Source organism: Radiomyces spectabilis, assembly GCF_025331425.1.
Source record: "Radiomyces spectabilis strain NRRL 2753 chromosome Unknown BYT42scaffold_14, whole genome shotgun sequence".
NCBI classification, from domain to species: domain Eukaryota; kingdom Fungi; phylum Mucoromycota; class Mucoromycetes; order Mucorales; family Radiomycetaceae; genus Radiomyces; species Radiomyces spectabilis.
Window position 1 is genome coordinate 372854 of NW_026251939.1, and position 14638 is coordinate 387491.

General features: G+C 44.9%; 4 protein-coding genes across 4 annotated transcripts; 3 read left to right on the forward strand and 1 right to left on the reverse strand.

The window, feature by feature from the left end:
- The first annotated feature begins 2253 nt into the window (after positions 1–2253).
- BYT42DRAFT_585834 (uncharacterized protein) lies at positions 2254–4740 on the forward strand. Its single transcript, XM_051570015.1, has 4 exons — positions 2254–2742; positions 2844–3466; positions 3613–3990; positions 4060–4740. The coding sequence occupies exons 1-4, from the start codon at positions 2431–2433 to the stop codon at positions 4466–4468; spliced, it is 1722 nt and encodes a 573-aa protein (XP_051419357.1). The 5' UTR covers positions 2254–2430; the 3' UTR covers positions 4469–4740.
- Positions 4741–5181: 441 nt separating this feature from the next.
- Positions 5182–6676, forward strand: BYT42DRAFT_123220 (uncharacterized protein). The gene is made up of 7 exons (XM_051562154.1): positions 5182–5568; positions 5635–5804; positions 5865–5941; positions 6002–6115; positions 6176–6218; positions 6286–6573; positions 6643–6676. Exons 1-6 carry the CDS (start codon positions 5352–5354, stop codon positions 6337–6339), a joined length of 675 nt encoding a protein of 224 aa, XP_051419358.1. The 5' UTR covers positions 5182–5351; the 3' UTR covers positions 6340–6573; positions 6643–6676.
- Positions 6677–6841: 165 nt separating this feature from the next.
- Positions 6842–8010, forward strand: BYT42DRAFT_123247 (uncharacterized protein). The gene is made up of 6 exons (XM_051562155.1): positions 6842–6936; positions 7012–7163; positions 7229–7584; positions 7654–7710; positions 7779–7925; positions 7989–8010. The coding sequence occupies exons 2-5, from the start codon at positions 7082–7084 to the stop codon at positions 7902–7904; spliced, it is 621 nt and encodes a 206-aa protein (XP_051419359.1). The 5' UTR covers positions 6842–6936; positions 7012–7081; the 3' UTR covers positions 7905–7925; positions 7989–8010.
- Positions 8011–8529: 519 nt separating this feature from the next.
- BYT42DRAFT_123129 (uncharacterized protein) lies at positions 8530–14573 on the reverse strand. Its single transcript, XM_051562153.1, has 10 exons — positions 14408–14573; positions 14123–14326; positions 13848–13874; positions 13704–13774; positions 13347–13620; positions 13082–13265; positions 11876–13000; positions 11754–11795; positions 11528–11665; positions 8530–11437 (listed from the first exon to the last, which is right to left on the reverse strand). The coding sequence occupies exons 1-10, from the start codon at positions 14425–14427 to the stop codon at positions 8735–8737; spliced, it is 4788 nt and encodes a 1595-aa protein (XP_051419360.1). The 5' UTR covers positions 14428–14573; the 3' UTR covers positions 8530–8734.
- Positions 14574–14638: the final 65 nt, after the last annotated feature.

A 14638-nucleotide genomic window follows, 5' to 3' on the forward strand; every position in this document is an offset into this window, starting at 1 on the left:
TGTGTCCATTGCCAACATGGTGGCTATTTTCCAGCCAAGCTTCTATTTCTGGACCAAGTCATCACCATTCTTTTTTTTTTTTTTGTTTTTCCCAGGAATGAATTTAATTTAGACTCACGAGAACTTCGCAACTTTAAACATCCACGCGACAGGTATGATACACGACTTTTTACAGTTTTCCAGTGGAGTCACTGACTTGATATTAACAACGTGACTTGAATGGTTGGGTAGCGCGTGGGCGGTATTTTGCCATGTGCTCTCTGCCTGCGCATGGGGTTCCGGGTCTTGGATGATCTCTGAGTTTATTCTATTTTTGCCATATGAAATTCGGTGATCTACAAGGAAAATGACGCATCGCTCGACTTATTTTTTTTTTACAACTCCGTAGCGCAGGCACGATCTTTTGACGGATGTCAAAAAAGATACCATTGTCGAGAACATCGCTTCATTTTGCAATCCGCGATTGGATCGGCTCTCAAAAAGCTTGGAAATTTTTGCGGTGTCCATCCAGGCAATGACAGCTCAACCAGCTCGTTAGTCGAAAATAAATCTCACCAGAGAAAAATTTATGTGCAATAGCTCTGTATCACCATTAACTGAGCGTAATCAGGTCCACTAAACTGCATCATAGATCGGCATTTTATCTGTAAGTGTGTCCGAAACATCTCGTTGCCTTCATTTCAAGAATCATGAGCCTTTTTTTTTTTGAGGAACATCCATCTCCATGGGAAACCATAACCGTGCAACGGTACGCTTGCGATCTATTTTGCATTCAGAACATGGGAACCATACGAGCTTTAACCTGTCAAATTATTCTAGATGAGTTTATTTTGTTATGGTTTGACAATTTCTTGGCTTTCCAATGGAGGACCCGAGTTATATGAAAGACGAAATTTTTCTATTTTTGCAAGATTGCACGACGATGTTTTTTTTTTTTTGTTGACCGTCCGTTGATATAATGGGTAGGACAACAGTTATTCGGTAGCTGCATTCACTGAATGTAGTTCAGCCCCTTGCCGTTTCTGGTGATTACCCTCCCCCTGAGGCTTCTCATCCTCTAATCTTTTCCCTATATTCATGCTTCCAGCCCGCGAACTGCGCCTCCCCTGGTACGTTTTTGTTTTTGTTTTTATCCTTTATCACTCCTGATTTCTTATTCTCATGGTTGTCAGATGCGTTCACCTCATTTTATCCGATAGATCGACCAATATTATCCCATGACATTGTCCCGTCGCCTTTTGTGCTCATCATGGAATAAGGCAAGATCATACGATCTTATTCCTAGCTGTTCCCATTCATTGAGACCTATACTCTATTGATTTCAAAAATGAATCCGCGAGTTTTGTTTATTTTTTACAAATAAAACAAGATCTTATCAATCCGTGGTGTACACCCCCAAAATGTCTGTGCCAGTCATTGTCAAATATGGCAAGCACTTACCTAACGAGGCATGCTGTGACATTGTTTTTCTTTTTCTTTTTTTTCTGTTGTTTTCTTTACATGGTATTGTTCCTTTCCAGAATTCTTTCTCAGATGACGTTGAGCTCCATGGAAATCTCAGCTAGCGGTTTATTTCTACGAATAGTATATACCGGTGTATCAAAACTCGGAAAATAGAATGATAGTTTGTCTAGATTGACCTTTTTATCGTCAAGACCCAATTTTTTGTAACGGTTGTAAATTTTTTTAGATTTGCTAGTTTTGTTACAAATCCAATAGTTGGATATACTTTTGCAATATGCTAAAATAACCGAAAAACACGAGATGTGTAACTCAACATGCAGCATGTGCTCCGGGTGCTTCAATAACAATCAATTATGGACTCCTCCTCCTCCTCCTCTCTGCCCTTCTACCCATTTGCCCGTCATGGCAATGGTCTTGAAGGCCCAGGTTGCCATCCTTCTTTCAAACGACGAAACAATCAACTGCGTCCCTGGAAACTCATTCGTGGAGTTTATGGCGGATTCCCTACGTTCCTGAAAAGTGGAGGCTTGTACCTTGCATGAAGGGTTTAGTTGACGGAAATAGAATCGCTGTGTCAAACGCCGAGCCAAATACCTCCCAAATACAGTACTATTATAAAATGGCGCTTGGAATTCAGTAAGATTTGCGCCCAATGCTTATTGCTGAGAAAATCTGTCTCACCTTCACCCATTTCCTCTCCTGACCCCTTCTGAGACGATTAACATCCCACCCCCAAAAATAGACAGTTACATAAACACCCCCCAAAATTCCTCCTGCTTCTGCCCTTTTTTTTTTTTTTTTGTAAACGTCCCCTTGGTTTCCTATTCTTTTCTCTGTCCTTTTTATAAATATCAGTGTTCATCTCTTTGATCTCTCTTCTTGCTTTCTTCTTCTCTCTCTCTTGTTAATACGTTTTTATATTTCTATAGTATTACTCTTTTTCCTTTTTTCGATCTTAATAAGCCGATGAGTCTTCCGCGCATCATGCCCTTCTACTCCCAAGACGTTCATACAACTCCACTAGATACCACACAAGGTCTCCTACCGGGATATTCATGTTCCTCTCCATACGTACAGCCGATAACAGGGACCAGTAAACTAGAGATAAACGCCGTTCGCAAAGATAACCACCGTGGATCATTAACGCAACACTCCATGGTGGTCCCTTCCATGAACGCCGTGGCCGCACCAGCAACCTTAAACTATTTCCATTCCACTTATTTCCATGTTCATCCAACTCCACCAGCACAACAACAACGTCAAACACTGTTATCAGTCGTAAGTGTTATACTCCAGATAAGCATAACCTGGAGGGAAAGGGCAACTTTTTTTCCCATCCCAATTACAGTATTCTCATCTCCGCTTTTATTGTATAGCAGCCGTACTCATTCCCGTACTACTTGCCGCATTCACCGGTGGCAGTGTCCCCTATTCATCACACACTGGGAAATGCGACGATCACTTACGATACCATTGCGGAAAACATGCAAAAAGATCTGGTCAAGGATGTCTTCTTTTCTCCTGCTATGAATCACGACGATGACAAGTTGTCGTCTTCCTTCGCCACCAGCAGTGACTCTGAATCGGACAGTGTATCGACCCCACCGAGAAGTGTGACGGAAGAAGATTTAGAAGATCTTCCCGTGACGCCCAGTGATCTCTTGTTAGACGCCGAAGAAGAGGACCCTCTCTTCTTTTTTGGTTTTGATTTGTCCGAAGAAGACACGGTGTCTGGCCAAAAACTGGATCTCTCACCACTGAGCTCGTCCCGTCTCCAAGATCATGCTAGTCGGTGCAACTCAGTTACGGAGTGTTATGGACACAAACGCCGACGCGACACTGACATGTCCACGGCCACGTTGAAGAAGCCAAGGAACCACGATTTCCCAGCCTCGTTCTCCGATATGTATGACTATTTCAACGAAGCTTCAGGAGAAGATACATCGGACGAAGATGACGAGGACGACAAAGCTTCATTCACTCCACGTCCTGAATCTCAATGGTATGTTACACGTTGGGCAATTCTTTGTGCGTATGGATGACCTAATTTGGATATCCAGCACGCCTGATCTGCTCATCACGTGCCGTTGACCTGGGAGTTTGGATTCGTTCTATTTTAACTCACCCACTATAAAAAAAAATCTACAGCCAAAATTATGAAGCCGTTGATCTTTTGCGATATGACGTATTTGGCAATTCGACCTCATCTGGGTTCCAATCTCAGGCCTCTTTCGAACCTCTGTCTGCGAATGAAACTTCGTGGGAAGATCGTTATCAAACACTCTGTTCCGACGACGACGAGAAAAACCAAGGAGTTGAACCAGTTGAAGAAGAAGAAGGGGAAGAACAGGACGAGGAAGAAGTAGAAGAAGAAGAAGAACAGGAGCAAGTGCCTGCGCGTGCGACGGCGGTTCCTACGATTTATCAGCAATTAACGGAAGCGAATGTGGACTGGTGTCGTTATTGCGGTACCACGGAAGGAGTCAACTGGCGACCTGGCCCGTGGGGTAAACGAACACTATGCAAGTAAGTAATGGAAGAGAAACGTGAAGAAAAATACAAAACTGACATGGGTGTCTTTTTTCTTGTTTGTAGTAAACATGGATGTGACTACAAGGGTTATGGTTTTGCTTGCAAACTGCCGCGACTGGATCTGACTGGGTTTGCCAACGAATCCATCAATGAGCGTGATCGGCCCGTCTTGCAGCTGTATTGCTCTGTCTGTCATCGAGAGGAGTCATGGGCTCATAATGTGCTTGTACGTTGCGAAGGATGTCCCAAGGCAGTTCATCAGAAATGTGCCCAGACTGTGTTATCAGATGTTTTTGTGGCGGGTGATGAACCTTATTTCTGCGATTCTACTTGTCGCGACAACATCGTCCGGAAACGGATCGTGGTTGAATTACCGCGTAAACATCTCCCTCTTATGTGCGCACCAAAGAATCTGCCAGCACCCTCCGTTGAAGGCACTCGGATACGGTCTTTGCGCGAATTGCGCTCTTAAGCATGCCTTTTTTTTCTTTTTCTTTATCCATATGTTCACCTTACTGTGTTTTTTCTTCTTCTTCGGGTTTTTGATTTCTTGTATATACCTTGCCTTTTTATCCTTTACTTATTGACTTCCTCTATGCTACAACTCAACACAAATTTAATTTAACTAGTTTTCTTTATGTATGAAACAATGGGACATTGTTTTTTTCTGTTACACATCTAGACATCTAACTTTCTTACATGCACGTTTACAGCATTTCTCCCCAAAAAATACATAATCTATACACATACCGTTTTATTTTTGTTTCCTTTTTCCTCTTTGCCTCGTCCCTACTTCACTTGTACAACATGAACGAGATGAATATTACATACGACCAAACTCATTATATGCTTCTTTTACGAGGAAATTTAACCTAGAAATGTTCATAGATCTTTGAGAAACCTGGAGGATATAGGCAACGTGGAACTTTGCTGCCTCGACGACCCAGAAGACCCCGATTTCTAGCATCCCTTTCAAACAGCATCGCTGTCACCTTCATGTTCAAACAGCCGATCCGCTAGAGGAGAAATTAGGAAACCAATAGCAACCAAGTAGCATGGTCCTCAATGTATCTTATTTATCGTATGCAACATCCTATAAAATAAAAATAAAAGCATATGTCTGTTTTTATTTATTTAATCAATGATACAGAAAGCAGGTTAAAATTACTCTGGTGCATCCAGATCATTAAGTTCACTGCCAGTTTTCGAAGAAGTTGTGAGGTGCACCAAGCTTGGCGCAGGTTATTCCTTGCGAATCGCTTCGGGTCGGGCAAAGACCTGCGCCAGTCACAAACTCCGTGCCTGATTTTTTGCAGGAAAAAAGCGTATTCGAGTCATGTTGTCCCGATTCAACCATGAATCACATTGATCCGTCAACGCGGTTGTTTCCTCTTTACGATGAAAAAGTACTGCGCGGTCAAGCAAACAAGATCGCATGGTGTCCTACGACCGATCTCGCGGTGATTGCATTTCAGGACCATGTTGCGCTCTACCGCGGTGGCGTCACCAAAATATGGTCCATGGCCATTCCCGAGTATACTACTATTACGTCGCTGGTGTGGAAACCAAACGGTAGTGTTGAGTTTCTGAAAGAAAGATACAGTAGCGATCAACCCAAGCACTGACAAATGAACGTAGGCAAGGAATTTGCCATGGGATGCGGGGATGGAACGGTGTACAAGGTGGCTGTTTCTTGGGCTGAACCACGCTCGGTCGTTTGCTGGCCTCCAACGAAAAACGCACAAGCTGCTGCTATCACTTGTTTGCTTTGGGTTCCTTACACGCGAGAAAAAACCGTCAATGCCAACGTAAGTACGGTCTGTCGCACCTTTGTGCGCCCATGGAACGAGTAACCACTATCAACATAGAACACCTTTGATCCCTTAACTGGGCGTCTTGTATCGGCCATACCGGCTTTAAGTATGGTACCTCCGGATGAACCAGCGTACGAACATTATCAAGAACGTTATATCTGTTACTGATTCTCACCCACACTTGCCCTTAGACCACTGCTACCTCGGAGAACAAAGAAAACGCCCTTGCCGCATGAACCTACCAATGACGGCGAGGAACAGACGTTATTACTCATAGGCGACGCGAACGGTCATCTTTACTTGAGGTAAAGCGGCAACGACCCAATTTAATGCTGACGGCTGAAGGTTGACGCTGATGTGTTTAGCTTGAACGGTATTTATCATATCGGTACGGTTCCTCTTTTACAGGTATCATTTGAACAGCAGCATTATATATTCGCGTAGCCTTCCTCAACTGATACAACATAGAATGCAGCGGTTCGTCGCATCGATGTGTTGGGAGACATGGACGCGATTCAGGTGCTGGTAGACACGACGGAAATCGATTCAGAGCAACGGTTCTACGTTATGATCGTGGACAGCAGTATGCTTCAGGAACGGATGGCGGAATTGTGCAATATTGCTACAGCGCAAATTCACATCGATTTCTTGCTTCGATATATGGATCACTGCGCTGCCATAATGGAAAAACATCACGAAGCGTACACAAAATCAGCTCACAAACATGCCGAGAATGTTTCAAACGTTTTTCGTGATTTCAATGGTAAGTGGAAGCATGGGAAAACTTGGTTATCTTATGCAGGGTAATGACTCACGGTGCTGGTTGCCCAAGAACGTACGGACCCTCTGCCAGGCATCGAAATACTTGGTTTGTTAGCCAGCGGTACACCTAGCGAAGCAGTGCACGAATACTTTGCAAACTATCTCAGCGAGCAAGTAAATAATGTGTGCATGACGAGTGGAACGGAGTCATGGATCTCATCTTTCCTCAATAGCAAGTAAAACAATGGGAAACCAAGTCCAATACCAGCTATGCGGCCGTTCAAACCATTGTGTGTGAATATTTACTACCTGCATGTGAACGCCTGTTTCTGTACCTGAGCGTGTTGGTAAATTATAATCATTGGTAAGGACTTTTTTATTCTCAGAATTTAGGGTGGTTCGATGTCGCTTGACGATATGATCTTCTTGCATGTGCCAGGACGGAACGGTATGGAGACTTGTTGGATAAGAAATTGGCCGAAGAAAGTATATCCCAAATCAGCTACTACATGAGCCGATTGCATAAATTCCTTTCCGCGGTGCTTCGACAACAAAAAATGTTCCATGAAACGATGCTGTGGTTTTTGTCAGGTATGCCTTTGTTTCGTTATGCGCAGTCTTTCTTGATACATATGCATCTAAATTACCGTCTCTAGTTATTCAACGGTTCTCCAATAGTCCCGATACTCAACCATCGGCAGACACTCCCGTGATCACCGATCATCCTCGTTATGCTGTCGAGTATCTGAAAACATGCTTCACCAAAGATAGCTTGAACCACTTTATTCAAACAGAAACCATTCCGGAGGGTGAAGAAAGGTCGATACCCACGCTGCGTAGTATGCTACAGACGTCGACGGATACCTGTCATGGATTGTTACATCAGCCATCACGAGTGATATCAGAGAATACAAAAGTATCACAACAATGGGTGCTTTTCTCAAGTAAAGACGGGATATCCATTACACATTGCAAGCTTGGCCGTCTTATGGCATCCCATATTGTGCAAACGGTAGTACTGACGTTCAAAAAGCTTCTCGCACCGTCTTATCAGCATACTTACCAAAAACACATTAGGCAGCTGAAGGCTATTGCTACTATGCGTTATTGCAATCGGAAGAAAATGAAAGACAGACAGGTAAACTGTCACTCAAAACTTGGACTGCCAATGAATTATAAAATTGACTTGTTCAATGCCTTCGTCAGTTCTTCTTTTGCGAAATGTTATCACGAAGCATACGGTACCACACGTCGATTATTGTCGCTTGGATCTTGGTCACGCAGCCATTACGGATATGGAATTCTTTGACGACACCGATCTTGGCGTGGTGATACAGTCCACGAATTACGAAGGTCGGTAGTGCACGGTATAAAGATCATACTGGGAGAATGCAACTAACCTGCCGTAACGAATAGGAGAGATCGAGTGTGTATTGGGAGCCATTCCATACCAATCGTTCAATTATCTGCCGTTTTCGGATCATGCACAAACATTAGGCATGGAGGTATGTGACGAAAAGTTCGCTTCCTGGTCATGTATTCTCATCTTTTCAACGCGGCGCACGGTAGACGTTCGTGTTCGAGAAAGCCCTGCCATTACCACACATGATGGATGTGGCTCTAGGCGCCAATGGTCGACCACGTCGTCGTCTGATAGCAGTAATCGCCAATAACGGAAAGATAATGGTCCTCGAAATGGATCCAGAAGAAGACGAAGAAGAACAAGATGACATCGATGAAGACCATCAATCATTACATGACGAGAGCATAATGGATACGGATTAATCGGTCATTTTACCGCGAAACTGTGATTTTTGGTAACATCTGCTTCGACTCGCTATTCATATTTCATACTATTTTCCCGCATAACTTCATTATTATCATCATCCTATGTACAGTCTATCATTTGTTTATCCCTTCGTGGTCGCTTCTTAAGTCTCAGATTCAAACTTATTACACGGTTGACTAACCGGAAAATCCTGCGTTTATGACATCTTTACAAGTACGACTGTCGAAACAGAACAACAGAAAAAGCATGGAACGAAAATAAATTACAAAAAGTATAGCAAAGATCATTATATCGGTACAAAAAAAAGAGAGAAGCCAAACGTGTAGGTGTATGGTATAAGAGGATAATAGGAGAACAAGCGAGTTCCTTCGGATTAATCACCGTAATAGACGCCACTCATAGCACTAGTCGTTCGTTCGGTTTCCCATCGTTGACGAAGGTCGTCCATACTACTACTGCTGTGACGATGGGACATTTTGGCCCGAGAGGCACGCGTAGGTGTTTGTGATAATCGATCAAACACGTTACCTCCCGAGGGAGTGCCGCATCGTTCCATTGCCGTCGACATACTGACCATGCTTGCCATGGCGGAAGGTCCGAAGGATGCTCGTTTGTGAAGTAGTCGTTGTTGCTGATACGATACTGTCGCATGAGGGGATGGTGGCTCGCCGTGATGCATATCGTATTCTGAATGATTGGGCATCATCATGGGTGTGCCGTTTGTGCCCAACAGAGACAGCTCACGCAAGGATGCGCGACGACGTGTAGGCACTGGCGGTTGTTGAAGTGAAAAGGATCGCTTACGCAACGATCCCTGCGATGCACTGGATAATGTTTGGTTCCAGGAATTTTGTGACGAAGAATAATCGGATTGAACCGAGGAACGCCGCAAGTGACTACTGCGGATGGAGGAAGTCGATGATTCACGGTCTGCCGTATATCGCGTGAATTCGGCGGGACTGACCATCGTGATGGGAATGGGGGATTCAGATCCGCCGACGCGTTGCTGCCACGACATGCGTTTCTGGATCATATTGTAGAATCGATCCGGTGAAGGGGTAGAATCGCGATTGGGGAGGCGCTTGTCGGTTAACGAAGCAGGCGCTCGCACACCGCCGGTCACGGTGGACCTGTTGGTAATCATGGCAGAGAGACCGGGTGAGGTCAAGGGGGATGCAGGTGTAGGCGGTTGGTTCAAATCCTCGTTACTGTGGCTGCCAGCACTGCCGGTGGTGCCAAAGGACACGACAGATGAACCGGGGGAATCGATGTTGTAGTCTAAACCAGGTTCAGGCGTCGTAATAACGCCACGGATCCCGTCTTCATATATTTTATCAAAAATGGTGTTTCCATTGTTGATATACTCTTCGATCTTGTCATCGATGGCACTGGTTTTATCCGACTTTTCTTCTAACTTGCGAATTCGCCGTTCGTTCTCGACGGTGGTGGCAATCGCCGCTCGTTTCATAACAATCAGTGTACGGCGCAAATCTTGCACTGTCTTTTCAAGGCTTTGCATGGTCACTTGACGATTGCATTCGCTCATGCGAATATTCATGATATCATCCACCAGAGCTTCTGAAATCGTTCGACATTCATCGGGTTCCAATGATCGCAACAGTTTCAGCGTAACGTCATACGCAATTTCGGGTGCGGCCGCGTTCGGTACGTTGTATTGTTCCTCGAGAGCATCCATATCCGCCCATTCATCGTTGGCAGATGGAGCAGCGGTGTCCGTGGTAACAATTTCATCGGCAAAGGTGACGCGTTTCTCAGACCGTTCGGTAGTCGTCACCGTGGCTTCAGGAGCATCGTCAGCAATCACTTCACCCGCCGCTTCCGATTGTAGAGCTCGAATACGTGCCGACAAGTAGGAAATTTCGGCTTCTATCATGTCAATACGCTCATCGGTAAATTCAATGGCGGTGGTATCCATGGGCTCGCCGGTACTCTCGGCGGTTTCCTTTTCTGCCAGATAGATATGCTTTCTTTCCTCCACGACTTCCAGCTTTTCGGCGGCCAGACGTTCACGACGGAAGAGTAGTTGCTCCATTTCCACCACCGCTTGTTTTCCCTGAATATACTGGTAAAGAGCACGATCCAATAGCTGCTTCTTGCGTGCGGCGCGCACTGCAACGGGAATGGGATTTTTTTGACGGCTGGTTCGTCGTGAGAAACTTCCAAGATTGCCTTTGGCCAAAGCCGCAAAACTTCCGCCCATGACATGAGATAGTTTACCCAGCAATCGCTCGTCCAGTACACCACCCTCGCGTACTGCTTTCTTGAGAATATTGGTGAGTTGCTTCAACTGATTGTTGTTCATGATCACTTCTTCGTTGCGACGTTTCAGTGTCAGTTTTTGGGCCTCATGTTCACGTTCAAGACGACGTCGTGCCATGTTGGCTTCGGCGTTCAACCGTTGCAATTGTTGGATCTTACGATCTTGCAACGACATTTGCTCCCGTACTCGTTCGGCTTCCTGCTTCATCCGCTTCACCATACGTTTTTTCTCGACTTTCAGTGTCTCGACATTCACACGCAACGATCGCAATAAAGACTCATTCTGGTTGCGGGTCGCTTGCATGGTCATGGTGGTTTGCGAATATTTACGCTTCAGCTCGGAGATTTCCGCAAGCAAGCTCTTCATCTTGCCTTCGTAGGCATGACGGATTTCAATCAGTTGCTGCTTCTCACGCATTTGAGCGGCTATTTCTGATTTGTTGGTGAAGGCCGATTTGGTACGCGACAAAGCAGTGTCCTTTTGCTTCTGCAAATCCGCCAACTGCGACTGCAAATGGCTGATCTTGTCATCAAACTTGCGCTTCATGAAAGCGTATTCCGTTTCGGATTTTTCAAGATGCTGGACCAATTCCTCCTTGACACGAATATCGGATTGAATCTGATGAAACATGCGGACCAGTTGAGGATTGTATTTTTGCGCATCGGCATCCAAGGACAAAGTTTTTGAATCCACAGACGGCAAGCTTTGCTTATCTTGCTGGGAGGATGACTGAGATTGACCATCTTCGTCCACCGGGCGTTTAGGTTTGACCGGTTTGTTCCATGAAGGGACCGCCTACATTTAGAAAACAACATAGCAACACGTTAATGCGATCCTTATTTGTTTTTTTCGAGCGATACACGCAGACAAGGTACGATATTATACCAGAGCTTCAATGTCATCCAAAAAGTCATTGTCGCTGGGATCAACACAGGAAGAGGTCGCTGTGAAATTGCCTTCATCGGATCCCGAGCGCTCAATTTTTTCTCCTCCATACAATGTTTTTTCGGCTTCCTCAAAGGCCTGCAATGAATAAGATCAAAAAAAGTAGGGGGCAAGGAATGAGAACACACAATTAAAGAAACATGACAGTTGGCCTTGTACGACATACCTTTAATTCCTCTTCCCATGCATTTGCGGTGTCTTCAAGAGGCTATAACACGCGATTCACGAGGTGTTAATCGATAATAACAACAAGAACAGCCAAGTCAATAGTTTTTTTATGATACTTGCCTTAATTAATTCAAGCATCTCCATACCCTTTCGAATTTCGGCTCGAGCCTTGGCGATACTTTCTTTGACATCTTGATGCATGTTCTCCTGATCCGGGGCCTCGTCAATATATTCATCATCGAGACCATCCATGGGATCGTCCATAATAGACGATGACTCTCGAACTTTCTTGGCGCCCCTAGCTGACCGTCTGACGGTGCGTGATGAACGAGCTCCAGTGGTTGTACTACTCGAACTGTGAGTCATACGGGCCACACGTCGACGTCGATTAGGTTTGCGGCGACGTTGACTGGTAGATAGACTCGGCTCCAATCGAGGTGTCTGACGTTGTCGAGAGAAAGTGAGAGCCGAATGGGACGGCGTAGACACATTTGCCAAAGCCATAGCATGGATGGACGAAGGTTTAGTAGTTTCCAAAAACGTCAATCGATCCTTGGTATCGGCAAGTTCATTATGGAGATCCTGAATTGTCTTTTGATATTGAGCAATCAGGGGATGCATCTGAATGCGGTTTTCATCGTTGGCGGTGTTGGCGGCGTCTGGTGAAGCGAGGGATGATGGCTGGTCATTGTTTTCCAAAAACTCGCCCAGTTCACGTTCCATCACCATGGTGTCACGTTCGCTTGTTACTTGAATGAGGTTGGTAGAAAGATCCTGAATACGATCGCGCAAGCGTACCACCTCTGCACGCAATGCGTGTGCTTCATCATTTCGTTGTGAAGTATAAGGATTGTCGGCCCCATTGGCGCGTAAAGAAGCGATTTCCATGCGTAGTCTTGTGACAAGAGCACGTAATTGGTTGACTTCAATGGAACTACCGGCAAAATCTTGATTGATCGTGACTCGATTCTTGATATTCCGCGCTCGATTGGCATATTTGAGAGTATTCAATGTCTCCATAAAATTGGAATCTGCAGGGGAAACGCATGCCAGCATGAGAGTTTGACTGTTGCCTCCGAGTGAATCTTGCAGCAGACGTGTCAATTTACTGTCTCGATAAGGAACGTGGGCCGTCCGTCGGCTTTCGTCTCCCAGAGCCGAGATGACATTGCCAAGAGCAAGTAAACCCGAGTTGATAGCGATGCCTTCTTTGGCACGATCACCCTGAGCATTGGTTCTTTTCAGCTAATTCATGGAGAAATAAACAACTCGTTGAGCAATGGCACCATCTCATACAAATAAAAACAAAGGAAGAAAAGCGCTTACTCTTTCTGATCCCGCCAAGTCAACAAAGTGGAATTTGCTGGTGATTGATGTGATTGAGTTTTCGTCATTGTCATCTGGACGTTGTTGTTTTAAGATGACTGAGAATACGGCATGTGATCGAGAAGAAACCGAGTTCATGTCTGTGGAACCGGTTGTTCTGCATAGTGATCCTTTGGCAAGGAATCTAATAGGTTGTTAGGGGTTAATATCTGGATGGTGGGTGATCAGGCGGACGCGCGCATATTTGTTGACAAAAAAGGCATACCCTAAAAGCTCTTCTGGGCTGTAGCAAGGTTCTTCCTTGACGCCACTCCAGTAAATGTTGCCAGCAATATCTTCGCGGATCGTGACCTCGGTAGGAGGAATTGACATGGACCCACTTTTACGTCGTTGCGTTGTGGGTGAATTGAGCAAATCGAGCAGTTCTTCATTGTAAAGTTCAAGGAACGATACAAAGATCTCGTATTTGAAATTAGGATTCGCCTCGGCCTTCTCCTGTAATGTGCGGAAGAGCTCGACGATGCAGCGAGGCACAATACCTATGGGTCGGACATATATGGTTAGTGCATGTAGCTAAGCGACAAAAAATTGGACATGCACGAAATGAAAACAAAAAATCTACCTTCGTTTTCTGGGTTGGCACCGTTGTCTAGACCAGTTCCCATGCTATATGTCTTGCCTGAACCGGTTTGACTACGTCGTTGTGCATTAGTCACTAGGCCATCTCATTGTTTAATCTTTTGCTTATTGTTTCCTTTTTGCATACCCATAAGCTAAAATGGTGGCATTGAACCTATCAAAAGCAAACAAAGAAAGAAAAAAAGAGAACGAAATTAGCTTCTATTTCAGAGACCGCAAGCTCTGTGCGCAAAAAAGATAAAAAAAAATAAGGGGGACGGGAGAAGGGCGCGATTAAGAAATAATGTGTCATTGGACATGTGGGGATGGAATCACAAGAAATGGGATTTTTTTTTGCCCCGTTTTGTTTCGTGGCACAAATGAAATTTATATGATATTTCATGTATGGAAGTTGCCACTTACCCTTCCATGAACTTGTGCAGTAAGGGAGCCGCCGCGGTTGCGTATACTTGTGCTTGATGGGAATCGCTATCAAACACGTAGTCATACGTAAACGACTTGTCGGTACCGATCAGGATTTGAGGTTCATTTGGAATGAATGTAAGACATTCGGCACAATTGCTGAATTGTTCTTTCTGGGTCAAAGGACGAACTCGTAGACCCACCCTTCACAGTTGGAGTAATGTGAGTCAAAGTAACGAAAGCGGGGTGGATATCATTGTCATGGTAAAAAAGCGATCGATTTACCTCACTGCCGTTGAACTCATGGTGGCTGTGAGAAGAACAAAGTAAAAAGAAAAGAGAAAGAAAAAGTAGACAACATGAACTAAGAAAACTAGGTAGGGAGTGGATACACAAGCTTGGATCGGGTTTTGTGACACATAAGGTAGGTGTCTGGTTGGTTGCACTGACCTAATGTGGGCCGATTTATTTCATTCATCGGTTTCCAAAGTGGCCACTGCCACTTCCGCAATGAGA

Bases quoted from the DNA above. Each gene is read 5' to 3' on its own strand.
- BYT42DRAFT_585834 (XM_051570015.1), top strand. From the start codon at position 2,431: ATGAGTCTTCCGCGCATCATGCCCTTCTACTCCCAAGACGTTCATACA. The intron at 2,743-2,843 runs GTAAGTGTTATA...ATTGTATAGCAG, and splicing joins GTCAAACACTGTTATCAGTC to CCGTACTCATTCCCGTACTA. The intron at 3,467-3,612 runs GTATGTTACACG...AAAAATCTACAG, and splicing joins CCACGTCCTGAATCTCAATG to CCAAAATTATGAAGCCGTTG.
- BYT42DRAFT_123220 (XM_051562154.1), top strand. From the start codon at position 5,352: ATGAATCACATTGATCCGTCAACGCGGTTGTTTCCTCTTTACGATGAA. The intron at 5,805-5,864 runs GTAAGTACGGTC...CTATCAACATAG, and splicing joins AAAAAACCGTCAATGCCAAC to AACACCTTTGATCCCTTAAC. The intron at 6,219-6,285 runs GTATCATTTGAA...CATAGAATGCAG, and splicing joins GTACGGTTCCTCTTTTACAG to CGGTTCGTCGCATCGATGTG.
- BYT42DRAFT_123247 (XM_051562155.1), top strand. From the start codon at position 7,082: ATGAGCCGATTGCATAAATTCCTTTCCGCGGTGCTTCGACAACAAAAA. The intron at 7,164-7,228 runs GTATGCCTTTGT...TACCGTCTCTAG, and splicing joins GATGCTGTGGTTTTTGTCAG to TTATTCAACGGTTCTCCAAT. The intron at 7,585-7,653 runs GTAGTACTGACG...CACATTAGGCAG, and splicing joins CATCCCATATTGTGCAAACG to CTGAAGGCTATTGCTACTAT.
- BYT42DRAFT_123129 (XM_051562153.1), bottom strand. From the start codon at position 14,427: ATGAGTTCAACGGCAGTGAG. The intron at 13,875-14,122 runs GTAAGTGGCAAC...TGCTTTTGATAG, and splicing joins CTGCACAAGTTCATGGAAGG to GTTCAATGCCACCATTTTAG. The intron at 11,796-11,875 runs GCAAGTATCATA...CGCGTGTTATAG, and splicing joins AGATGCTTGAATTAATTAAG to CCTCTTGAAGACACCGCAAA.